At 40.8% G+C, this 26,505-nt stretch overlaps 1 protein-coding gene across 1 annotated transcript in view; it reads left to right on the top strand.

The window, feature by feature from the left end:
• The window catches only part of LOC144671280 (ryanodine receptor 1-like), a 473,493-nt gene that overhangs the window by 286,594 nt on the left and 160,394 nt on the right, over window positions 1-26,505 (top strand). Inside the window, exons 58-63 of the mRNA XM_078533089.1 lie at window positions 5,485-5,600; window positions 7,526-7,593; window positions 15,288-15,409; window positions 21,557-21,606; window positions 24,267-24,327; window positions 24,648-24,886. Coding sequence (XP_078389215.1) covers window positions 5,485-5,600; window positions 7,526-7,593; window positions 15,288-15,409; window positions 21,557-21,606; window positions 24,267-24,327; window positions 24,648-24,886 — 656 coding nt within the window. The remainder of the gene's footprint in view (window positions 1-5,484; window positions 5,601-7,525; window positions 7,594-15,287; window positions 15,410-21,556; window positions 21,607-24,266; window positions 24,328-24,647; window positions 24,887-26,505) is intronic.

The following is a 26,505-nucleotide window of genomic DNA, read 5'->3' as shown; positions in this document are numbered from 1 at the left end:
ACACTATCCACTGCTCGGCCAATCTTTGTGTCATCTGCAAATTTCCCAATCATGCCCCCCACGTTCACGTCCAAATCTAATATATAACACAAACAGCAAAGGTCCCAACACCGAGCCCTGTGGAACACCGCTTGAGACAACTTTCCATTCGCAAGGGCATCCATCGACCATTGCCCTTTGTTTCCTGTTACAAAGCCAACCTTTTATCCAGTTTGCCACATTACCCTGAATCCTATGGGCTTTTACTTTCCTGACCAATCTGCCATGTGGGACCTTGTCAAATGCCTTGCTAAAATCCATGGACACAACATCCACTGCACTACCTTCATCATCCCTTCTTGTCACTTCCTCAAAGAATTCAATCAAATTTGTGAGGCAAGACCTTTAACAAATCCATGCTGACCATCCCTGACTAGTCCATGCCTTTCCACATGGCAGTTAATCCTATCTCTCAGGATTGATTTTACTAATTTGCTCACCACCGATGTAAGACTAACTGGCCTATAATTGTTTGGCATTTCCTTTGATCCCTTTTTAAACAGTGGAGCTACGTTTGCATCTCTCCAGTCCTCCAGTACCTCCCCTGTATTTAGTGAAGATTGGAAAATCATCCTCAGAGCATCTGCGATCTCCTCCCTGACTTCCTTCAGCAGCCTCGGAAACAATCCATCTGGCCCTGGTGACTTATCAACTTTCAAGGATTTCAACCCTTCGAGTACTTCCTCTCTCTTTATGACTCTGCCGTCCAATATCTCGCAGTGTTCCTCCTGGACTACCATATCTACATCCTCCCTTTCCTTTGTAAACACGGAGACAAAATATTCATTCAAAGCCCTTCCCACAGCCTCTGCATCTACACACAAGTTTCCATCTTCATCTCTGCTAGGTCCCACTTTTTCCTTAACTAACCTATTAGCATTAATGAATTGGTAAAACATCTTTGAGTTATCTTTAACTTACTTGCTAATCTTTTTTCATGCCCTCTCTTTGATTTCCTTATTTCCTTTTTTATTTCGTCCCTGCACTTCCTATACTCGTCTAGGCTATCTGTAGTGCTTAGTTCTTTGTGCCTATCGTACGCTTTCTTTTTCTGTTTGATCTTCCCCTGTATTCCTCTACACAACCAGGGAGCTTCTAGATTTGGCAGTACCACTCTTAATTTTGTAGGGGATATGTCTACTTTGTACAATTAGGATCTCGCTTTTTAGTGCTTCCCACTGGTTTTCAACTGTTTTATCCTCCAGCAGTGCTGTTCAGTCCAAAATTTGCCTTCCCCCAGTTCAAGACTTTTACTCCTGCCTATCTCTGTCCTTTTCCATGGTAATGCTAAATCTAACTGAATTGTGACCATTGTCCCCGATATGGTCGCTAACTGCCACTTCACCCACTTGCCCTTCTTCGTTCCCCAGACTAGGTCTGGAATTGCATCTCTTCTCGTTGGGTTTGTCACTAATTGATTGAAAAAATTTTCCTGGACACTGCATGAATTTTTCTCCCTCAGTGCCCCTTATATTGTTTGAATCCCAGTTGATATTAGGATAGTTGAAGCCTCCTACTATTATTGCCCTCTTGTTCTTACAAGCAGAAATTTGCCGACATATTTGTTCTTCTATCTCCCTTTCACTATTTGGGGGTCTGTAGTATACTCCCAGTTGTGCGACTGCCCCCTTTTTATTTCTAACCTCAATCCATAAAGCCTTGTTTGTTAACCCATTTAGTATATCATCCCATCTCACAACTGGAATTGATTCTTTAACCATTAGTGCTACCACCCCACCCCACCCCTCCTTTCTTTATATCCTACTCTATCATGTCTGAAGACTCTATAACCAGGGATATTAAGTTGCCAGTTTTGTCCATCCTTTAGCCAGGTCTCCGTTATAGCAATGACATCCTGCTGCCATGTGTCTACCTGTGCCCTTAACTGATCTACCTTGTTTGTAATACTCCTTGCATTGAAGTATAAACAGTTTAACCCCATCAATTTCTCTTGCTGGACTTAAACTTTGCTTCTCCTGTAACTCCATATCTACCACAACGTCCCTAACTAATGTTCTACCTCCATTTTTCTGATCTGAATCGGACCTATCTGATTCTACTCCTGGAATCCCATTCCCCTGCCACACTAGTTTAAATACTCCCCAACAGAACTAGCCAAAGCCCCCACAAGGACACTGGTCCCAGCTCTGCCTGTAGGCAAGGACAGATTTCCTTCCCTAAAGGACATTAGTGAACCAGAGGGTTTTTTTTTTACATAAAATCAGCAATGGTTTCACGGTCATCATCAGTTTATTGAATTCAAATTTCACCATCTGCTGTGGTGAGATTTGAACCCAAATCCCCAGAGCATTACCCTGGGTCTCTGGAATACTAGCCAGTGACAATACTACTATGCCATCACCTCCCCCCTGTCAGCTGGATGGAAGCAGAGCAGGCTGATCTTGACGTCACACGTTGATTTGACACTAGTGGTGTCTTTTCAATACTTCAGCCAACGCCCTTAACTTCGTTGAGCTGAACACACGCTCAGCAACAGGAAGGACCCCCAGCTGCATTATTTGAAAGGATATTTATAAATTAGGTTGATTTTTCTCTGGCTATTTCTACAAATTGTTGGTGCTTTCTGTAGTTTCAAGTTGCAGATGTCTATAGGGAGTGGTGTGGCAGGTATTGAGGAGATTTTGTTGATCTCAAATCTCTGCACAAAGCAGTTGCTTTCAGAAATGGGTACCCAAGTAGGCATTCTCCTTGGAATGTAGAATAATCTGGTGATAGCTTTAGCTTATCCATGATTTGATGCCATATTGTCTAGCAGCAGTTCAAGCAGGATTGTTAATTGTATAAATTAAGACGCATTCATTAGGTGATCACTTGAGCACATATAAAGAGACACTTTTTGACACTGGTGGTGGGTTGTAGAATTAGAAGTTACACAGTTGTAATGTTTCACTTTGTGAAATAAATCTAAAACTAAGTAGTGATTGGCTTATGGTCACCTCCTTCACCAATTGGTTGTCAGGAGTTTAACAGGAAAGCCTGAACAGCATCAGGGAGGTCTGATAAGTGGCAAGTAATATTCATGCCACACAAATGCCAGGCAATGACCCTCAATAACAAACGAGAGTCTAACCACCCTCCCCCAACTTTGATATTCAATAGCATTATCATTATAGAATTCTGCACCCTCAACATCCTGGAATCACCATTGACTAGAAACATAACTGGACCAGCCACATAAATGCCATACAATAACAGGTTAGGGAGACTAGGAGCTGAATTTTCGCTCTTGAGCCAGGAGCGCAGAGTTGGAAAAATTCCCAACACCACAGACCCAACTCGGGAGAAAGTGCCCTGAATCTTTTTGTTCCGGGGAAGCTGGGCGGGTTCTAACAGGAGTTGGGCTCACTCAGCCCAGAAAGAGTTACGAGGTAGCAACAAGGGCCTTCGGGTGCTGAGGGGAGCTGTTTAATAGGCTTTCCTCATACTCTGATACTTTGTCTCAGTTACAATAAAAGCAATGAAACAAGAAATAGCACTATAGCCCTCAACCTCCCCCACCCCCCCACCCCCAACACACACATCCCATGCCCCATCATACCCTTCATGTCAGCCCAAAGGGGTACCTGACCTCTCCCAAAGGCATCTCGCCTCCCCAAATAACTCTGGTAACTTTTGACCTTTTCCTCAAATGTCTAAAGCCCATGAGTCCTGTAATGGAAATCCCAGTAAAGAAAATTGGATCTGTTTGAAGGCAGCTACACTTTTCCTCCTGCAGTTGCCTCCATGTACCACAGGTGTGCAAAGCACGTCCTGTCACTGTTCCGTCACGCCGGCGAAAGCAGTGGGTGCCGGGTTCAGGGGCAAGAGTTCCAGAATCAGGGCTCTGGCTTCATTTTGGATAAGGCGCAGAGCCCTCCTGTCTCCGTAAAAATTCAGGCCAAGGTATCGTGCAGCAAGTGACTTTAACTCCTGACTCTTCAAAGTCTGTCCATCACATATAACGCATGCAAGTCAAGAGTTTGATGGAATGCTCTCCACTTGCATGGATGAGTGCAGCTTCAACAATGCTCACGATGTTCGACATCATCCAAGGCAAAGGAGCCAGCTTGATCATCCACCACCTTAAATATTCACTCCCTCCACTGCCGGTGAACTGTACCAACAGTGTGTAGCATCTACAAGATGCACTGCAGTTGCTTGCCAAAACTCCTTCAACAGGACCTTCCAAATTCACAACCACTACCATCCAGAAGGACATGGACAACTGACACATAGGAATACCATCATCTCTAGGTTTCCCTCCAAGTCACAAACCATCCTATCTTGGATATATATCACCAATCCTTCATTATCGCTGGCTTAAAATCCTGGGATCCTTCCCTTAACAGAGTATCTTCGCCACACAAACTGCAGCAGTTCGAGAAGGCAGCTCACCACCATCTTCTCGAGGGCAATTAGAGATGGACAATAAATGCTGGCCTTGCCAGCAGTGAACTCATCTCATAAATTAATTGATATTTGGAACTGGACCCCATGTTTATGGATAGCATTACTGGAGATAGCAGGTAAATAGAGAAATGAGACAGGCCAAGGCCGAGTGTGAATGATAATGTGGGATTGATTGGAGAAGTCATCTCAGAAGATATGGCTAGGTAAGGGCAGATAGGAAGGGAATCATTATATGCAAGTGGAGGGATTTGGAGCGATCAACTTTACTGAAGACCACGGAGAGATTGAGGAGGATAAGGAGAAATAATGTGTCATAGTTTAAGTTGCCCAGGCCATTTTTGGCGCTGCAGGAGCCTAGAGATATTTCAACAAGCAGAGTGGTTGGTAAATTAATTGGATCATGATGGTTTTTTCAAGGGTATGGGTGGGCAGAAGGAAAGGTCAGAAATAGGTGACAGAATAGTTTTGGGTTTTCTTTGAGGGAGGTACTGACTGTCATTTTGAAGGTGAGGGAGCGAACAGCGGCAGGAGAAAGCTGTGGAGCAGCAGCTAATGATTCATGTGTAGTGTGCTGAGGAAAGTTAAGCACTCAGTTGGAAGAGGTAATGGAGCAGATAGTAGGCCTCATGGAGTTGGAGAGGGAAATGTGGGAGAGCTGCAGAATATTCTGATCCAGGAGTCGTAGAAGAGGGACTCCTGTTGGGACAGGGGGGAGTGGCAGTTGATCAGATGGTTTCTCTTTTAGGGCAAAGACATTTTTTTTATTCATTCATAGGATGTGGCTGTCGCTGGCTGGGCCAGCATTTATTTCCCATCCCTAGTTGCCCTTGAGAAGGTGGTGGTGAGCTGCCTTCTTGAACCGCAGCAGTCCATGTGGTATAGGTACACCCACAGTGCTGTTAGGAAGGGAGTTTTTCAGGATTTTGACCAAGTGACAGTGAAGGAATGGCTCCATGACTTTGAAACAATTTCATTGTATGAACAGTTTATATTTTTAATGCGTCTAAAGTAACAACTTTTTACAAACTTTTACAGAGGTTTGAAGGACATGGAACTGGACATATCCTCAATTGAGAAGAGATTTGCCTATGGTTTTCTGAAGAAATTGTTGCAGTGGTTGGACATAGCTCAAGAGTTTGTGGCTCATATAGGTATAACTGTTGAAATAACTTGATTCATATTTGCATATTATTGTGTAATAAAACATATTAGCTTTGATACATGTGCATGTGTTCAGTTTTCACCGTACATATCATGGGGGATATAGAAGCCCAGAAGAACCACAGAGAAGTGATCAAAATGTTCAGGCACTCTTTCATCAGGATGGAGTTAGTTATTTTCATTGGAGAAATAAAAACTGATATGATTGAGCTTTTTGATATGGAGGATGTATGTTTAAGATTTTTGATATGGAGGATATGTGATTGGGATTTTTGTTATATATGGTTTAGGATTATATCTGGTTGGATAGGTTATTTGAGATAGAAATAGTAAATCTGGAATATATATTAACGTGTTATTTTAGATATTGGATGTTCTATTTTATAAAGAGTCATTACCCTCAGGAATGAGACACCAGAGTGTGTGGATGATTATGTATTTGCTCCCAAGCAAACTTTAATTGAAGGGTGCAGGATACTTGCATACCAAGGACTAATATGTACTTATTGAAGAAATGCAGCCCTACGTGAATTAGTAAGACAATGCAAATTCTACAAACTTCAGGGGAGAAAAGTGAGGGGAATACAGGAACCTAAAACTGGTGTAATCAGTCATTAGAAGTACAAACAGGAAACTAAAAATGAGCTTGGCTAGAGAAGAAGCTAAATACAGAGGAAAATTCTTTCAGTATTATCCATGAGAATTGGAATCTCTTAATCATAGATTGAGCCTGAGGATCAATTAAAATAATTCAGCTATGGTTATTAATTACTAAATAAGACAGTGGTAGCACAATGGGATGCACACAAAATCCTCATGAAGATGAATTGCTGAGGCCCTATATTTCACGGTTCATTGATACAGATGTGTGCCAGAGGGGCTGTAGATTGACTAGTATCTATTTTTAAACCTGGAAACAGCTAAACTGGGTATTTACAGGCCCATTAGCCCAACACATTTAGTAGGGGAAATCTTCAAGCCTTTAATTAATGATGAAATTGCCACATTTTAAGTAAAAGAAAATAGACATTGCCACACAATTTTCTAAAGGGACAGTTGTGCTTGATAAATCTCCTGGAGTTTTTTTGGCAGGTAACAGATGATAAATGGAGATAATGCAGTGGCTGTAGTGTAGAGGAACTTTAGAAGGTCTTTGATAAAGTACTACGCAGGAGGATTAAGGGGTATATCGGAGGACGAAAGCCAGTTGATTTTAAAACTGGTTAGAAGGGAGAAAACACTCAAGAAAGGGCTGTTTATTCCAGAGTATTTGAAAGTAGAAGTGGTATCCTATAGGGTTCTATTCTAGGAGCACTTTTATTCACTGTTTCAGTGATTTGTATGTAGGAGTCTAGAATAAAATACAAGATTAAATGTAGGAGATTTAGCACAGAGTGCAGGAGAAACCTCTTTGCATAGAGAGTTGTGGCTGTGGAAGTCGCTTCCAAGGTTATTAAGGGAGAGAACATTTCAACATTGAAGATTTGGTTGGATTGGTGGATGACGAAAAAAGAATGAAGGAATAGTGAGATAGGGCAGGTAATTAGAACTGTTTGCTTGTATGGAGGGTAAATACTGACATAGTTTGGTTAGGCTGAATGGCCTATTTCTGTGTTGAAACTTCTCTATAGTTCTTTATATACCACATGAGAAATGACAGAGTTATGGATGGTGTTGGAACAATCGGACATCAAAACTTGATTATGCTTGGTCAGTGACTTGCATGTACTCTTCAGTGTTATGTGGAGAATGGTCCCATTCAAAAATAACAAAAGCATACAATGCTGTTATATCTAACATACAACCCGATAAAAGTTGGAGCAATTGCTGTCTGAGCACTGAATTCATTCTTTTGTTTGAGAAGTAATTGTTAAATATGCTTCCTCCAATGTTACTTCTTTCTCCAACAATGCAGAGGCTGTTGTAAGCAGTGGAAGAGTTGAGAAATCCCCTCATGAGCAGGAAATCAAGTTCTTTGCAAAGGTAAATATGGGAGCTTTACTTATCTCAAGCTCATTACCAAAGTAATAGAGTTGAGTTCAGTAAGGCCTTGTATTTGTGTAATAAGTAATAAACTGGACTGTATTATGGATTAAAAGGGTACTTAATTAGAGATTGTGCTTTACAGCAGGACAGGACAAACTCTTCAGTAGAAGCAAAATACTGTGGATGCTGGAGATCTGAAATAAAAACAGTGTCGGAAAAACTCAGCAGGTCTGACAGCATCTGTGGAGAGAGAAACAGAGTTAATGTTTCACATCCAATATAACTCTTCTTCGGAACAGGACAAATTACTTTGTGTTCCAACCAGTGCCACACTCTACAGCCACACCACATCAGATTAAAACTACACACCCATTCAATTTCAGTGCAGCGCAAAAATGTTCTACCATAACTCTATTCTAATGTTCTGATTGTATGTAGACTAGAAAGCTATTACATAACCTAAATAATAACATCGGGGGGAAAATTGGTCCGTGCCAGCTGTGAGAAAAGGTTTCGTAGTGAATTAGCAACTGATTTCTTTCACCGCACCTGATCTGCTTTCCATTGACATTCACAGGACAATAGTTCAGACTTTCTATTGGAGACTTGTTTCCTAGTCACTTTTACTTGGTTCGAAATTAAAAATGTTGGCAATATTTTCCAAGTCAATGGAAATTAAAGACTGTTGCATTGTATAACCAGCTGCCAGTTTGCTATAAGCCCGTTCTGTGCTCCTTGTGCAGACCAATTTCACCACCATGGGCCTGAAATCTAAGATATTCGAAGAGCAAAAGTAAGAGATCAAAATTTGTGTCACCAGTTTCTGTGGGGGAAATGTCCCAACCTGCTGTAATTTTGACAAAAATCTTGGAGAAGTGGCTTAAGTGTTTCTCCAAGATGCCACCTATCTCCTGCTGAACTTGCCGGAGATCATTGGAAGAATCTCTGTGGAAATTGTACGCCTTGGGGCATCAGATGGAATCACTAGCATTACAACCGTTCTAAAATTTACACTAAATTCCAATGGCAGTGATTGCCAACAGAAGATGCTTCCAACCCTACAGTGGTGCATGTTTGCAAGTATTATGATAATAAGGGCAAAAGCTGCTTGCCAGAAATTCCAACACTTCGATCAGAATTGCACCTGAGTAAGCTTGTTGAAAAGAGAGCTATGTTACCGGCATGACATGTCAAATCAAGAAGTGCTTGAATCATAGAGTCATAGGGCTGCATTATTTTACTACTGTCTTCAGAACCCCATCCTCGGGACCAAATGGGGACCCAAGCCCGCGCTTGCCGGTAGCGGGAACGGCTCAGCAATCTTCCAGAGGCAGCCTCATAATTGACTGTCTCCGGGCTCACCGTCCAATTAAGGACAGAGGGTGGGATGTAGATGCTGCTGATCCAATCAGTGGGCCAGCAGCTCTCACTCCTTGTCAAATCCCACCAGGACAATGGGCACTACTGAGGCAGGTTGGGGATTGAGAAAGTGCCCCATTTTCAGGCGCCCTCAGACTCCTAAGTAAAAAAAAAAATGGAAAAATCAGAGGGGCTAGGCAGGCAAGCCCCTCCGTTTGATCTTTCGGAGCCACGAGGCCAGACTTCCCTGCAAACTCCATTGCCCTTGCCTCCCCATCCTGGAAAGGAGGCCGCCTCCATGAAACTAGCGGTCCCCACATGCTGGGAGGCTTCTCCTCCAATGGCAAAATCGGCCTTAATAGGGCCTTTAATTATTGAAATTGGCTGCTGGACTCAGTTTGGCAGAGAGCCAATCCGCAACCGGTCCTGCCACTGGGAAACTACCTGGTGAAAGAACTGTATCAGGGAGTTGGCCCCCGTCTCTCAGCCCACCATCCCAGAGCTGGGAAAACCCTACCCAAGGAGTCACTACAGCCAGAAGAAAGAGACTATTCAGCACATCGAGCATTGACTGCTCCGATTGTTATTCAAACTCTCAACCTTGGCATTCCCTGGGCCTATGTTGTTATAAAGACCAGGCGCTGACCTGGTGTGCCCCATAGATTTTGAATGTCCGTATCTGAGATGTCAATTTGAAAGGAAGCCTTAGAAAAATCTATTCTCAACTATGAAGGCATTCTGCAAACTTCACTTCAGTCAGGGCACTGCTTTGCATCCCACCCTACTGTTATGAAGTCCTTACTCGGGTTGGCTATGTGCATTCCCATATGCGTAGTTAGAATGATTGGCAGATCATTCTGCAGAAAAAGGAAATAGGGACATACAACAAAGCAGAAGTTTCACGATATCTTTTCAGCAGAGTCTACAGACCATTCCCTGCGTGCTGGAGCACAGAGGTGACTTCCTGTCCCATTGCAAAGAGATCGAAAACACCACTTAACCATAAAAATTAAAGAATAGACACATGTCAAAACACTGGACTTAATGTCGAAATAGTTTTAATATGCTAGGAGATAAAAGAGCGCGAGAAGGAGCGAGGGAGGAGCAGGGAGAGAAAAGAGCTCAAGAAGGAATGAAAGAGGAGCCAGGAGAGAAAAGAGCGCGAGGAGGAGTGACAGAGGAGCCGGAAGATAACAGCGTGAGGAGGAGCAAGAGAGGAACCAGGAGATAAGAGCGCGAGAAGATGTGAGAGAGGAGCCAGGAAATAAAAGAGCTAGCTGCTGGTGCTGGCCGTGAATCTCAGTGGACTAGCCAGATTTGGAGAAAATCAAGTGTGACATCATAGGGAACTAGGGGTAAGCGGTTGGTGAGTATTTTACTTGTTTTGTTCATTTATCTTTTAAACATTGGTTCAATGTATTGGTAACCGTAAAGTTTTCTTCATAATACATTTTTTGTAATAGCAGTAGTAAACATTATCAGGAGTAGTAGTGTTTATTTATTAAAGTAAATACAAATAAATAAACAAAAATAACTAAAACTTTAAAATACATAAAATAAATACCCAACCTGTGTAATTAAGTAACGTATAACTTTTAGTTGTAGGTGGTAATAGCTTTTAATAAGCACAATAAATTGTAGTATACGTAGGAATTAATTTTAATAAGAAAGTAATTAAATTAAGTAAAAACATAAAAACAATGGCAGGACGGGTGTTATGTTGCAGCTGTGGAATGTGGGTTTCCTGGACGCCAAGGCGATCAAAGGCAAACACATCTGCAGAAAGTATAAGCTGCTAGACGAATTCCAGATCAGGATTGTTGATCTGGAAGCTGAACTGCAGACACTGTGCAACATAAGGGAGGGAGAGAAATACCTGGATACTTTGTTCCACGGTTACGCCTCTTTGAATAAGGTCGTCTGTTTTGGACAGTGGTAAGGGACAGAAGGATGTACCTGCGAGTGAGGCAGGTAAAGGGACCGAGCAGGCAGTTATGGAGGAGCCTCAGACGTTGAAATTGTCAAACAGGTACAAGGTGCTTGCTACCTGTGTGGACGAAAGTGAAGTCCTCAGGGTGGATGAGCAGACTGGCTATGGCACCAAGGTACAAAAAGCCATTCAAGCAGGGGGAGCAAAAAGGAATGTAGTGGTAGTAGGGGACAGTATAGTGAGGGGGATTGACACTGTTCTCTGCAGCAAAGAGCAAGAGACAGCTGTGTTGCCTGCCAGGTGCCAGGCTTAAAAATTTAGAAAGTAGGAGCAGGAGTAGGTCATTCGGCCCTTTTTAAGCCTGCTTCGCCATTCAGTATGATCATGGCTGATCTTCTATCTCAACGCCATACTCCCACTCTCTCCCCATGCCCCTAGACACCTTTAGCATCTAGAAATCTATTTCCTCCTTAAATATATTCAGTGACTTGGCCTCCACAGCCTTCTGTGGTAGAGAATTCCATAAGTTCACCACCCTCTGAATGAAGAAATATCTCCTCATCTCAGTCCTGAATGGCCTACCCTGTATCCTGACACTGTGACCTCTTGTTCTTGACCCCTCCCAGCCAGGGAAAACATCCTCCTTGCATCCAGCCTGTCCAACCCTTTCAGAATTTTATACGTTTCAATGAGACCCCTCTCACTTTTCTAAACTCCAGTGAATACAGGTCGATCCAATCTCTTCTCATACGACAATCCTGCCATCCCAGGAATCAGTCTCGTGAAGGTATATCCTTCCTGAGATGAGCAGACCAAAACTGTACACAGTACTCCAGGTGTGGTCTCATCAAGGCCCTGTACAGCTGCCATAAGACATCCTTGCTCCTGTACTCAAATCATCTTACAATGAAGGCCTTTGGCTTCTTAACTGCTTGCTGCACCTGCACGCTTGCTTTCAGTGACTGGTAAATGAGGACACCCTTTGTACATCAACATTTCCCAATCTATCACCGTTTAAATAATACTCTGCCATTCTGTTTTTTCTATCAAAGTGGATAACTTCACACTTATTCACATTATACTGCATCCGTCATGTATTTGCCCACTCACTCAACTTGTCTAAATCGTTTTGAAGCCTTTTTACATCCTCCTCACCACTCACATTCCCACCTAGTTTTGTGCCATCAGCAAACTTGGAAATATTACATTTGGTTCCTTCATCTAAATCATTGATAAATGTTGTGAATACCTGGGGCCCAAGCACTGATCCCTGGAGAACCCCACTAGTCACCGCCAGTCACTCCGAAAAAGACTCATTTATTCCTACTCCGTCTCCTGTCTGTCAACCAATTCTCAATCCATGCCAATATATTACCCTCAGTCCCATGTGCTTTAATTTTGCACACTAACCTCTTATGTGGGACATTTAACAAAAGCTTTTTGGTTCTCATTGGTTCATTCTCATCATTGGTTCTCCCTTATCTATTCTACTAGTTACATCCTGAAATAACTCCAGCAGGTTTGTCAAGCATGAATTCCCTTTCATAAATCCATGTTGGCTTGTCTAATCCCATTGATATTTTCTAACTGTTATCACATCCTTCATTATAGACTCTAGCATTTTCCCTGCTACTGAAAGGCTAACCGGTCTGTAATTCACTGTTTTCTCCCTCCTCCCTGAGAGAGTATGCGTAAATGGGTCTTTTTCCGATTGGCAGGATCTGACGAACGGAGTCCCGCGAAGGTCTGGGCTGGGGCCTCAACTTTTTACAATTTACATCAATGACTTAGATGAGAGGAGCGAAGGCATGGTAGCTCAATTTGCAGATGACACAAAGATATGTAGGAAAGTAGCCTGTGAAGAGGACACAAGGAGGTTCCAGGCTTTTATAGATAGGTTGAATGAGTGGGCAAAAATCTGGCAGATGGAGCATAATGTGGGAAAATGTGAAGTTGTTCATTTTGGCAGGAAGAATAAAAAAGCAGAGTATTACTTAAATGGAGAACGACTGCAGAATTCCGAGGTGCAGAGGGATCTAGGTGTTCTAGTGCATGAGTCACAGAAAGTTAGTATGCAAATACAGCAAGTAATTAAGAAGGCTAATGGAATGCTATCCTTTATTATGAGAGTAATTGACCATGAAAGTAAGGATGTTATGCTTCAGTTACACAAGGCATTGGTGAGACCGCATCTTGAATGCTGTGTGCAGTTTTGGTCTCCTTATTTAAGGAATGAAGTAAATGCATTGGAGGCAGTTCAGAGGAGGTTTATTAGATTGATTCCTGGAATGAGCGTGTTGCCTTATGAGGAAAGGTTGGACAGACCGGGCTTGTTTCCATTGGAGTTTAGAAGAGTGAGGGGTGACTTGATTGAAATATATAAGATCCTGAACAGTCTCGACAAGATGGATGTGGAAAGGATGTTTTCCCTTGTGAGTGAGTCCGGAGGTAGGGGGCACTATTTAATAGTTAGTGGTTGCCCTTTTAGGACAGAAATGAGGAGAAATTTTTTCTGAGAGTTGTGCCACTTTGGAATTCTCTGCCTCAGAGGGCTGTGGAGGTGGGGTCATTGAACATTTTTAAGACAGAGGTAGATAGATTCTTGTTAGGCAAGGGAATCAAAGGTTATCGGGGGTAGATGGGAATGTGGAAATCGAAACACAAACACATCAGCCATAATCTTATTGAATGGCGGAGCAGGTTGGAGGGGCCAAATGGCCTACTTCTGCTCCTATTTTATATGTTTGTATTTTCAACAGGTGCTTCCTTTTGCTATTGTGCCTTTCCTGTTGCCTCTCTGTGCCATTCTTAGAACTCTTCTGATGCTACCCAAGGGCCAGGAATGACAATGCTGCTTGGCTGCGCTGTAGTAACATGAACCTCCTTGCTACTGTTGTGGTGCTCATTCAAGCACTTCTCGAGTCCTGAGAGAACTCCAGGTTGTGTTGTTACTGCAGAGAAAAGACAGCCTAATTCTGTATCCTGCCAGCACCATGACTGAGAAACAGAGGGGCCAACTGGAAAAGTCTCATGAGTTGTCAGTAGGAAGAGGACAGTGGCACCATGTCACTTGTGCTGGGAAGTGTATCGAAGTGCTCACTGATCCAGTAAGAGAACAGAGCAGAGTCTTCATTAAATCTCAGACATCTCTGAGCCATTGATGCCCCAAATTTCCTAGTACAATTAATAATGCAGTCGGTTATTGAAATTGTTAGTTGTTCAAAGCTATGAAATAATTGTTCAGATTCCGGAGAATGTGTTCTCAATGTCTTGCACATAAAGGGTAGGAGATTCTGTTTGGCTGTGCTGTTTTTCTTTTCAATGCAATCAGTTGAAATTATTGCAGCAGATTGAGCAATTTCAAGCATAATTTACAGCCAGTGCAAACTGAGTGTTTTGCACTTGTTTTGTACTAGTTTAAAAAATAAATTGCTATAAGCCAGCCCGGGCGAAAAAAACTGGCCTGATCCCCAGATTGAATTAAGTTTCCATAAATTGCATCCATTTGCAAACCTTCAAGCAGGCTCTTGCAATTAACCTTGTCTTTGGGCATAAGGCCGCTAATGTGCACATTTTAAAAGAATTTATTTTTTTTCAAATTACCAAGGAACCAACTACTTCACACCAATATAGCTAGTGAATGGTTCTGAATAGATTTCTTAAGTCATTTTCAGTTATTTAAAATCAGGTTACTGGACACTCTGATTAAAAATATTTATTTTTTTGTGATGGACCTATTTTCAGCTGTATTAATAAAACTGCACCAGGTTAGCATTCTTAAATATATCCTGGAATTGTTTTTAATGTGAATAACGTTTTTTTTAATTACACTGAAAAGGACAACATGTTATATTTGCCAATGTGTAGATGAGTTTGAGCAGAAACACTTCTGAAATCTCGTGCAATTTGTACCCAGATTGCCGAATGCGCCCGAAGCGGAAACTTTTGACCGATGTCAGTAGATGTATCTTAACCATATTTTTCTTTCAAAAGGTGTTTGCACAAATAGTCGTTTGGTAGTACAGAACTTGAGTATTGCTGAAAAAAGAGACATGTCTAAGCTTTTCGTCTTGCACTCATCAGAACACTCGCATCATCATCATCACAAACTTGCTTTATGGCAAATAGCAAAGCAAGATCTTTAAAATCAGCAGAAACGTTACATTAATACCAAGTGACTACAGAGCAAACATTGCATAACATTTTTACCAGCAAGTATCATGTATGATGATTGTATTAAAGTGCCTTGAAGATATGTTGGTGTGTAGAAAATGTATTAGTTTATCCACTGTCTGGAAGCATATTGAATATTTTGATTAGCGATCTAATTGCTTAGTTCATAACGATGGCATTTCTGTATTAGAACTCTTAAATCTCTAATCTATTCATTTTTGTTCCTCAGATTTTGCTCCCTTTGATAAATCAATACTTCAAGAATCATTGCTTATACTTCCTTTCTACTCCAGCTCAACTCTTGGGCAGTGGAGGGCATTCCTCAAACAAAGAGAAGGAAATGATAGCCAGGTACGTGCTATAGATTATGGTGCAAATTATACAGCGGTGTTAATGTTTCAGTCAGCGAGATAAACCGTGAATATGGAGGCTAATAATTTATTAAATTTTCTGAATGCCTTTTCTTTAGTGCCTCCTTCAACTATCAAGTTGAATCAAGACACCAGTTTAGCTCTTGCACATGAAATCTGGCAATTCTTGCTTTCACCAGTTTTGATCATTTAAAATACCTTCAAAACTATCAATCTCTCCGGATGTTTGTTGTGTAGATTCCAGAGTTTATCAGCCTGACATTTGAACAGTTGGGAGCAAAACAAAAGCTTTAACTACAATGCTGCCAGATTCTCAATTTGATTATTCAAAAGCTACATTTACACCGTGACTGACCTAGATTCAGACTACAAGTTTAGTGCTGTTTCAAAGTGCACCCGCTTTTCATTGCTGCTATGATTATGGTGCAAATACAGCCTAAGATAGAACCATCATGGCTGATTTAAAACAAGATCAAAATTAGTTACAAATGATTTGACTAATGTGACAAACAATACATTTTCACAGTTTTAGGTAATAAACCACATATTTCATCTTAATAAATGAGCATCGATTACATGTTGATCATTAATCTTCCTGAGGATAGTATTATGCATGAAATGTTTGAAGCACAAGTTGTCGATCATGACCCCCTTCTACTCTACCACCCAGAGAACAAGGAAAACCCATTCACTCCAAATTCTGAAAATTGTACGCATTTGTAATTTTGAGGCTGTAATCTCACGGGATTCAGAATATGATTATCAATTACTGGAAGATGCTGTTATGGTTTGACATCATCTGAATGCTTTGCTTGGATTTCTGCGTGGTAATCGTTCCCAGCTGTCTCTTATTCTCCAGTTAATAAAAGGCTTTTGTGTGAGCTTTTGTTAACATGCAGTTCCTCAGAATTAGAGGGACATGCTATCATCTGTCTCTGTTCATCATAAATTATATGCAGAAGGGCTAATATTGTTATCCTCAGATGATTTGCTAAATTCAAATTCAATGAGTTTTTGATGATGCACTTGGAAAAGCAGGCACTGAATTTGACAAATATCCTAGGAACATATCACTTAGGAGCAGGATATCTCAGACAATCTAGTAATCCAAACTGTGTATGTACCATGTCTCATATACTGCAGAATATCAGTGATTCGGTCATTTTCTTTGTTATTTCACTTTTTCATCAATAGATCTCTAACTCTATCTGGATTTAGCCTCGTAGTCAGCATTCCATGAGGGACTATTTTCCCTGTTCACGTCACTTCTTATAGTGAAATCGTGAGCATATTTGCAATTTATTCACAAATAGTACAGAAATTAGATCCTTCTCCTTCCACATGTGTCCCCCCCGCCCTTGCCAGATCTCCCCTGCCTCCCCCTCACGCCACCATGAGCCTAAATCTTGTTATGATCTCGGTAGAAACCAGTAACTTTTTTTAAACAAAACATCTGAAATTCCAGTTATTTACTGAAAGAATAAGGCCACAAGATTCCACGGTTTATAACAAAAGAACTTTTACTATACAAGAGTCAAACAAAGCAAACACTATACATTAAATAATCACCTACACTCTAAAACCCAGAACCAACATAAGTTAAACATGAATTAACAGGCAAATTGTGGTTGAATATAAACTATAAATTACACATTAAATGACAGATACAATGAAGACAGATCTTAGGAATTGGCTCCGCCGTCCACTCGTGTATATGTTCTCAATCTCAGTCACAAAGTCCTTTGAACCTCTGTCTTCCTCACATAGAATTTCGGCTCCTCTTTGAGGATTTAGCCTGATGGCCACAGCTGACAACAGTGCAGAACCAACCCGAGTTCCATGGGCACGGTCTTAACCAAAAATGGCACCTGTTTCCCTAGACCTGCTTACAATGGTCTGGATGACATAGATCCACTAATACTATCTTCCAATAACAGAATCAGCTGCAGCAACTGTATATTCGCCTATCCTCAGATTCTACATCTAGCCTCTGTTGTAATTAGCCTGCCTGTACTGCACCACTGGGATCATCAACTACTACTGAACTTGGATGGCTCTGTGTCCTTTTTATATGGATCAACAAGTTTCAGTCTCCCCAGAAGCTTTGGTTTCCAATCTCTGTTTCAGTCTTAGTCTCCTTTAAAAACTGGAAGGTTCAGTTTCCTTTTGTCAGTTTCTCTTTTCATTTATGGTATGTCTCAAAAAATATGAGCTTTGAAAGCACAGATTCCATCACAGTCTTTAAAGAATCCCATTCTTCAATATACCAGTGCATCTTCCACAGCTTGCTTGAGGGATCTATCAAATTAGTTCACGAGGGAACCATGTCCAGATTGAAGGAGAAGGCAGGACTGAGGCTCGGTGAAGCAAAACCTTTCCTCATGGTCCAGGGAAGTAGCAAGTGTTAAACTATGGGCCAAGCCCAGTGTGGGCAGAAATTAAGCTGAGGCTGGGCTTTAGATCTGGTGAGTATAAGCCAAGGCTTTAGGTAAGGTCTGGGCAATAGAGGACTATGACTTGGGACCATGTTCCATTCAGCTTTGTCATGTTCCATCCCTGCAGCCGAAGCTCTTCAAGATAATAGTAGTCTTCCTCTGATTAGGTGTGTTTTTTTCATTCTTTCATGGGATGTGGGTGTCGCTGGCAAGGCTAGCATTTGTTGCCCAGCCCTAGTTGCCCTTGACTGTCTTGCTAGACCATTTCAGAGAGCAGTTAAGAGTCAACCACATTGCTGTGGGCCTGGAGTCACATGTAGGCCAGACCAGGGAAGGATTTCTTTCCCTAAAAGGCACTAGTGAACCAAGTAGGTTTTTGTGACAATCAGTGATAGTTTCGTGGTCACTATTACTGAGGCTAGCTTTATATTTCGTAATTATTAATTGAATTTAAATTTTACCGGCTACTCTTGTGGGACTTGAACCCATGTTCCCAGAGTATTACCTGGGCCTCTGAATTACTAGCCCAGTGACATTACCACTATGCCACCGTCTCCCCAATTCCATGTGCATTCTGAAATTTAAGAATATGATTGGTAATGTAGAAAGTACAAAATTGAAAGATATGATTAATTAGAAATAAGAAGAACACAAACTATGGACACGTAAAAAAAAAAATCAAAGAAGAAAATTAAATGCCGAGAAATAAAGATACTCAGTATATATATATTCGCATAATATATTCAACGCAACAGCTAGATAAATCTGCACTTGATTATCTCAAATTCAGAGATCAGAGAAATCAAGTTACAAAGCCATTTGGAGATCATAACCTGTGAGAGATTTTCTCCTTTTTGCTTTTACCAGATCATAAAATTCTTGTATTTTAGAAGTACAAGGACTTTAAGCACCCTTGCTATTCCTTTCGCATACCTATTCTAGCTCGTTTTGCTCACACTCTTGTAATGCTGATCTACTTCAGGGTGAATTGTGCCTCTTCACGCCTACCATGGATGGACCAAATGAAGCACAGTTCTGCAAAGGATCCAGCTTCATCAGGATTTTCCCTTGCCCTTTATCCTAGATGTACTCCTCCAAGAATGGGAAACTCGACAGAATAGAAGTCGATCCAAAGCATATCAATACAAAAGCAAACTACCGCAGATGCTGGAAATCTGAAATCAAAACAAAATTCTGGAAATACTCAGCAGGCCAAGCAGCCTCTGTGGAGTGAGAAATAGAGTTGATGTTTCAGGTAAAGGTCATTGACCTGAAACATTGGGCCGGATTTTCACAGTGTCAGAAAGACGAGGCAAGAAACTCACACAGGAGAAAACCAGAACTCAGCAGGGCATTTTGAATCCAGTGCTGTGTTAAAACAGATCCCATTTTGGCTGTTGCAAGGGCCTTAACCTGCAATGTGGGAGTCATGAATTGTTTGAGTAGATGTAAACTACTAACTGTGACGATCTGAAGTTTTTTAAATGCCCCATTCTTTAAACTTTAAAAAAAACAGGCTGCAGCCAGCAGCCATCAAGAGTTTTGAAAAAACCTGGCATATGTATGTTAGGAAAAAAAGAGTAGCATCTGGTCATGCGGTTTCAATTGAGCTTTTTGTTGACATTTCCCCAAGGGCTATGATTAAGTCATTATGGATGCTTGGCTGATTTTCAAAAGCTACAGTTACCTCAGTAGGGGGTTCTGAGTTCACAGTTTGATTGACAGCTCAAAGAGGCTATTAGAGGATTAAATGCCCTTGATGTGGGAATATAAGTTTGTTTGTTTTTATAACAGATTGTAACCACTTGAAATTTAAAATCTTTAAATGGACTTCATGAATGGGAGTTTTTTCACTCATGAATGGGAGTTTTTTCACTATCAAGTGTGTAGGAGTGAAAGCTGTATTAGATTAAGAGGTGTTTTTTTCATCTCCACATGGCTTCTGAGGTTTGTCCATGTGAATACTGGGTGAATGACAAAGAAGGTGGGACGGAGGGTATAAGGGGGCCATAGGGGTGGGTGGGGAGGAGGGCATAAGTTTGCATTGGGTTTGTGTGGAGGGTATGAGGGGACATGGGTTGAGAGCTTGAGGGTCTAACAACTTCTAAAACAACTGGGACAAGGTCTCAGAGAACCGAAGTGGGCCTTCTAATTAGCTGCCCACCTTAGCACTTGCCCACCCTTGTGGCCACCTATGCTTTGCTTCTGGGGTCGGCGGGTCCGAATCTACCCCCTCAAAGAAAATTGCGCATTTCGGGGTACTTTTTACCAAGTCGGGAAATTTCCCAACTCGAGCCACTCGCCTTGGCAGCCAGAATCCGGCCCATTAACTCCTGTTTCTTGCTCCACAGATGCTGTCTGACCTGGTGAGTCGATCCAAAGCACTTTGATTCCTTTTTCTTTCAAATGAGGCTAGCTAATGATTGCTTTTCCTTGAAATAGGTTTGCAAAACCTTGTTTCTGTATTTTAAATGCAGTACCATAAATTTCCTACATTACTTTTAAAAGAGTCACCTCACTGAAAAGAAAATTCACCCTACAGATCTAATACGTTTTTTGGAAAATAAGTGGGTTGTAGATAAATCCCAAGCAGGGACTTGGTCCTCCAAACAAGTTGTTTTTCTACAAGAAGGTCACAAAAGGAGCCTCTGCACCCAAAGATAGATCTCAGGATGATCAAAATGTGAAATTTTAGAGCTTGGGAACTCTATTTTAGGGCTACCATTTGGCACTGAACCTTTCTGTATGTATTTCTTTGATCTCTGTTATTCATTATACCTTCAGATGGTCCAACAGAACAGGGGATGAAAAATGTTAATTATAATCCAGATATATTGCTGAAAAAAGAGACATGCTGTCGATGCTTTTCGTCTTGCACTCATCTGGACAATTCGCAAGAATACCAAATTATAAAGGGAACAAAAATTTATGCAGTATGAGAAGAGAGTGCTGGTTGGTTTGCAAGTTGACTCTGATTTGTAGAGGCATTGCCGTGGAGAATGCACCAGTTAACCGACAACTAACAGTTAACTGCCAAGCTTTATTTAAATTCAAACCAGGCAGGTTGATTCTGGTCAAGACATTGCCCTGGGGAATGAACCAGGGAATGACTGTGCCCCATTTTGATTCATTGAAAAAAGTGCAAGGTGTGTATGTAGCTTCTAGCGCATGTAAGTGAGCCACACTGCAAGCCCGACTGATAATCTTAAATTGGCTGTTAGTGTAATTCTTAGCACACTCAGAATTGTTTAGTAAATGTTGTCCAATTGTGGAACCACATCTAATGTTGAATACTGTGCTTGCAGGGCTGATGCAGCTAAGTTATTGTGTTCTCAAGTGACACAAGAACAAAAGGAATTAAAAAAAAGTGCAAAAATGTATTTTAGAATTGGCTATCCTTATGAAACATTTATGTTAGGGATGAATGAACTTACCATGACCTGGGCTGATATATAATGTAGCATTGGTGTTAAAGAAGCATCTTGTCCACTTACTAGAGACTTTGTAACTTAAAAGTAAAGGAAAGTATACACCTCGAACTATAGCCATACTTATGGGGCACATTTTAGACCAGCCCAGCCTGATCTGCTTCAGGCTTCTCTCATTGTCAGAATTCCTCTCTAGTGATAATAATTGCTGCCAGTTCTCATTTCATCTTACTTCTTTTCTTCCTGATTGTTTCTCTGCTTCAGTATCTTCTGCAAACTCGCAGCTTTGATCAGACATAGAGTCTCCCTCTTTGGTAAGCGGCATGGAGTGTTGGAGCATAGTGTTTGTTACTTACCGAAGCTTTGTACTGTTCAGTCGTGCTGTCATTCTGTCTGTAGCTTGGGTTGGTTTTCTTTAAATGTAAAACTTCCTCCAACAAAAAAATGTTGCAATAATATTGTGCTTAAATAAGAATTTGAAATCCTATGAGTAGAATGTGTGGTGTACCTGTACTCCATCTTTATTCCCTTCAGCACATTTTAGCTGATCTTATGTTGGTCTTTTAATTCAGATTCTGGGAGGCCAGCATTCAACGTTTAAGCCTTGAAATTTTTGAAATGTTAGAAAGTAGTAACAAAGCCTTTGGACCCAGTTTTATCAAATTAAGTTAAAAGATCAACATAAAAGCAGCTTTATGCTTCAGTCAAAAGCTCACAGAAGAAAGTGGTGGACTTCATCTTCCCAGTTTCTTGTGCCTCATTTTCTGTTTCTTGTGCTGTAAACAGGTGATTAGATGGTATTAATTTATGCAAATATCCTACCCTTAGCATATTTGTTCGTCTGTATGTGCTTATAGTGTGGTGTGGACATGCAAATACTGTACTATATCACTTAACTGTTTGGTGTAAATGTGTGACAATAGCTTGCACTGAAATGAGCCTTGCTTAACAATTTGAACAATAGAAATGTTATTTCTAATTTAAAGCAAGAAAATTATGCAAGTGAATAAGGCTTTGCTTCACAAACTGAAACAGCATGGGTAAACTTATGATTTCAAATTGTCTGCGAGTGTATCTGTTTATAAGTGCTTCTACACTTAACATAAAATATGTATAAGAAGAACTCTGTGACTCGGAAGTTCATTCTCATGTATCCTTCGGAACTATATATTAAAAAGTAATATGCTTTAAATTGATTGGAAGAGGATAAATGTACTCTTAAAACTAAGACATTTATGGATGACCCACAGGACCACTAAGTTTATTAGCTGCTTTCAATAAGTAAATACGATTTGCATCTCATCATGTTGAGTGGGCAGAACTGATCTCTGTTCAGCTAACATGTGCATCAGCTCATGTTTAACAGTAATCAGTTTCTAGGTTTTGTTGACCTTTGTGGATATTTCTAATATGACTGACAGAAAATATTCCTTTGATGACAAAATATATATTAATTATTATTTGCACCAGAACATGACCCTTTGTTGGTTCTTATTTCAAAACTGAGGCTAATATCTTTGTCTGGTTGCTCAGAAATACAGTACATGTAAATGATTGATTCATGCAGGGTAATTCAGCAGTCCTATCCGATAACAGCTTTCACTTCCGAGTTTCATGGGTACGATTATCATCAGCAAGGCACATATCTGTGAATCCTGTCTCCCTTGGGTCACGACAGTCCTGATGGTGTAGCTTTCCAAAGTTCCTTTTCAACTGACCTACCAAGCTGGTTCACTGTTTGCCCGCTTCAAGAAAAACACCCAGCTATTTAATGTCCTCTAGCTATTCACACAGCTTTCCAGGTTTTCCCTTTTTAGCCAGATTACACACTAACTCCAAGGTTTTGCCTTTTCTGCCAAACGGCAAAATTGACCTCTTCCTGAAAGTGATTTGCTGCTTCCCCTCAATAATTATGTGTTCCTATTTCTGTCTCTGCCTGCTTTCTCCTTGTGCCTGCATCTGTGCGCTGATCATCTTCACCCACCAGCTCCTCTACTTGTAGCCCTCCTTTATGTTTGCCAGGTATACGGCTTTTTCTTAACTTCCTTCCTGTTCGTGCTGCTTCCAGGCCAAGTGTTACCAGGTCACATGGACCAGTATTTCTTATTATCCAAGAAAATTAAAATTGATCCCTTTTCAATGATGTAAGGTCTTAAAATTCCTTTCCAAGAAATCTTGAGAACAATTACAGACTCCACAGAACTTTTGAAGAAACTACAATTGAATTTTTCTCTTACTGCTTCCAGGTCAAAGATCACATTCTTTAATTGATCATTTTTCTTTCTCACTATTGGGTTCAAGAGCTGCGCCATATCTGCCCTTTTATTAATCTAATTACAATTTAAAGAAATAAATAATTGTGTTTATATAAACTTGTCTTAAAAGTGCTGTCACCTGTTGTAATATAGGCATAGATAGCAACGAATTTGTGCATGAGTTCCCACAAATAGCAGTGAGATTACTTTCATTTTTGGTGGTGTTGGTTGATGGTAAATGTCAGGAAACTTGGAGAACTCCCTTGTTGTTATAGTGCCATGGGACATTTTATATCCACCCAAGCGGATGGAGTGCCTTGCTTTAATGTCTCATCCAAAAGATTGCACATCAAACAATATAAGACATACTCGATACTGAAGAACCTACCATGATTATTTGTTCAAGTTTCTGAATTGGTTCAATAGAACTTGACTCGGAGGTGAAGAGTATGAACTGAACCAAAATTTACATCTTTAAACAAAAATATTCAAAGATCCAGGCAAATTATACACCGTCATCCCAATTTTTAAGACATTTTTTTAAAGAGCTGTTGATTTATGAACCTTTAATTATTCTAGCATTATTGACATTGTTAACTTGTGCGCAATTTCCATTGCATGCGCAGTTTTGATACAAAAGGTATTGTTAAAACAACAAGCTTGGAACAACCTTAGCGTATATCCGAGTAACTATTCAAATGTTCTCACTTATTAAACAGGTACTGATGCCGCCTCAGTTGTAAACTGTTTGCATATTTTGGGAAGATCTCTGGATGCCAGGTGACTGCATTTTTTTACTCCTTGAAACTGTGCCTTGGGCATGCTTAACAAGCTCCTTTTTTGTCTGACAACTCAGCTTTGGTACTATTAATTTTTCTTTGTAAACTTTTTATTATTTTCTGTCTAAATTTTACCTCCATCCACCTTCAAGGGTATTGACTCCCTGGTGGGGTATGCTTCTATGGGCATCAGACACCCCAAACACTTTGCCCATGTAGCTGTTACCTATCTGAGCACTGCCAACCATCGGCAGGCATGCATAAAGAATTTTTGTCTTGTTAGAAATTTGAAACATATACATTTCCACTTCTTGTTAACAGGACTGTAATGAAATCTGGCCCTGAAATAGTGAAAGCGGGTCTGCGGTCATTTTTTGAGGGAGCTTCTGAAGATATTGAGAAAACTGTGGAGAATCTGAAGCTTGGAAAAGTCTCTCAGAGTCGAACACAAGTGAAAGGAGTTGCTCAGAATGTCAACTACACCACAGTGGCTCTTTTGCCTGTACTTACCTCGTTGTACGATCACTTGGCACAGCATCAGTTCGGAGATGATATCATATGTAGGTATTGAAAAGTGTCAAAGCAATCCTGCGAGCGACTATGTACAAATATATTTTGCACACTAGTCAGTACTTTATAAATATATTAAAAATCTTTTATTGGCAGGCACTTCTGTCAACTTTTTACATCATGAATCCCTATGGTCACATTTATAATGGAAAACTACCTATGTATGTCTATGCAGGCATGGTGAAATCCTACTGGCAGGAGAATGTCATTGCATGATAAGTTTACAGAGGTAGTGTCCATTATAAAAGCAAATAAAGAAATTTATAGTAAGTCCACCACACTAGTGCAAAAGATAAGGCATTTGCAATAATCTTCAGCCAGAAGTGCTGAGTGGATGATCCATCTTGGCCTCCTCCAGAGGTCCCCAGACTCATAGCTGCCAGTCTTCAGCCAATTCAGTTCACTGCATGTGATATCAAGAAACGGCTGAAGGCAATGGTTACTGCAAAGGCTATGTGCCCTGACAATATTCCAGCAATAGTTCTGAAGACTTGTGCTCGAGAACTCACTGAACCCCGAGCCAAGCTGGTCCAGTACAGCTACAACACTGGCATTTACCCGGAAATGTGGAAAATTGCCCACGTATGTCCTGTACAAAGGTGGTGGAAGTGGGGTCATTGAATATTTTTAAGGCAGAGGTAGATAGATTCTTGTCAGGCAAGTGAATCAAAGGTTATTGAGGTTAGATGGGAATGTGGAAATCGAAACACAAGAAGAATAGCTATGATCTTATCGAATAATTGGCCCGCCCACGTAAAATGGCGGCGCGCCCGCTCCTGCACTTCCCCTCCCCAACGGGGGGGAAATTTTTTCCCATGATTGAATTTTCCTCCACCATCAATTTAGGCAATATATTCCAGACCCCAACCACTTGCTGCATAAAAAAAAAATTCTCCATATTGCTTTTGGTTCCTGTCATTCACCTTAAAACCGTGTCTTCTGATTCTCGAGCTTTCCACCAGTGGGAGCAGTTTCGCCCTAACTGCTCTGCCCAGGCTCCTCATGATTTTGAACACCTTTATCAAATCTCCTCTCAGCCTCCTGTAAGGAGAACAACCCCAGTTTCATCAATTTGGCCATGTAATTGAAGTCTGCCAACCCTGGAACCATTTTCGAAAATCTTTTCTTCATCCTAAAGCTATCCTTCCCAAACTTGGCACCCAGAATTGGACACAATATTCCAATTGAGGCTGAACCAATGTTTTATAAATGTTCATCATAATTCCTTTTGTACTCTCTGCATCTATTTATATAAATACCAGGACCCTGTATATCTTTATAATCACTTTCTCAACCTACCCTGTCACTTTCAACCATGTGTACCCTCTGTTCCTTTTTCCATTAGTAGTTTATATTGCCACTCCTCATTCTTCTTATCAAAATGGAGTACATCATACTGCTCTGCATTAAATTTCATCTGCCAGATGTCTGCCCATTCCACCAGCCCACCTATGTCCTCTTATAGCCGATCGGTATTAACAATAGTGAAACACTAATGATAGGAGTGTTTTCATTTGTTCTACAGAGGCTGGATTAGCTCATTTCTGAATATTTGCTGGAGTAATGGTAACTAATCATACTAACTAAATAAACTTAAGTGGAGGTGCAT

The sequence above is a fragment of the Cetorhinus maximus genome, chromosome 32 (genome assembly GCF_964194155.1).
Source record: "Cetorhinus maximus chromosome 32, sCetMax3.hap1.1, whole genome shotgun sequence".
NCBI lineage: Eukaryota > Metazoa > Chordata > Chondrichthyes > Lamniformes > Cetorhinidae > Cetorhinus > Cetorhinus maximus.
Note: the sequence above shows the minus strand (reverse complement) of the source record. Positions and strands in the feature narration are given on the sequence as shown.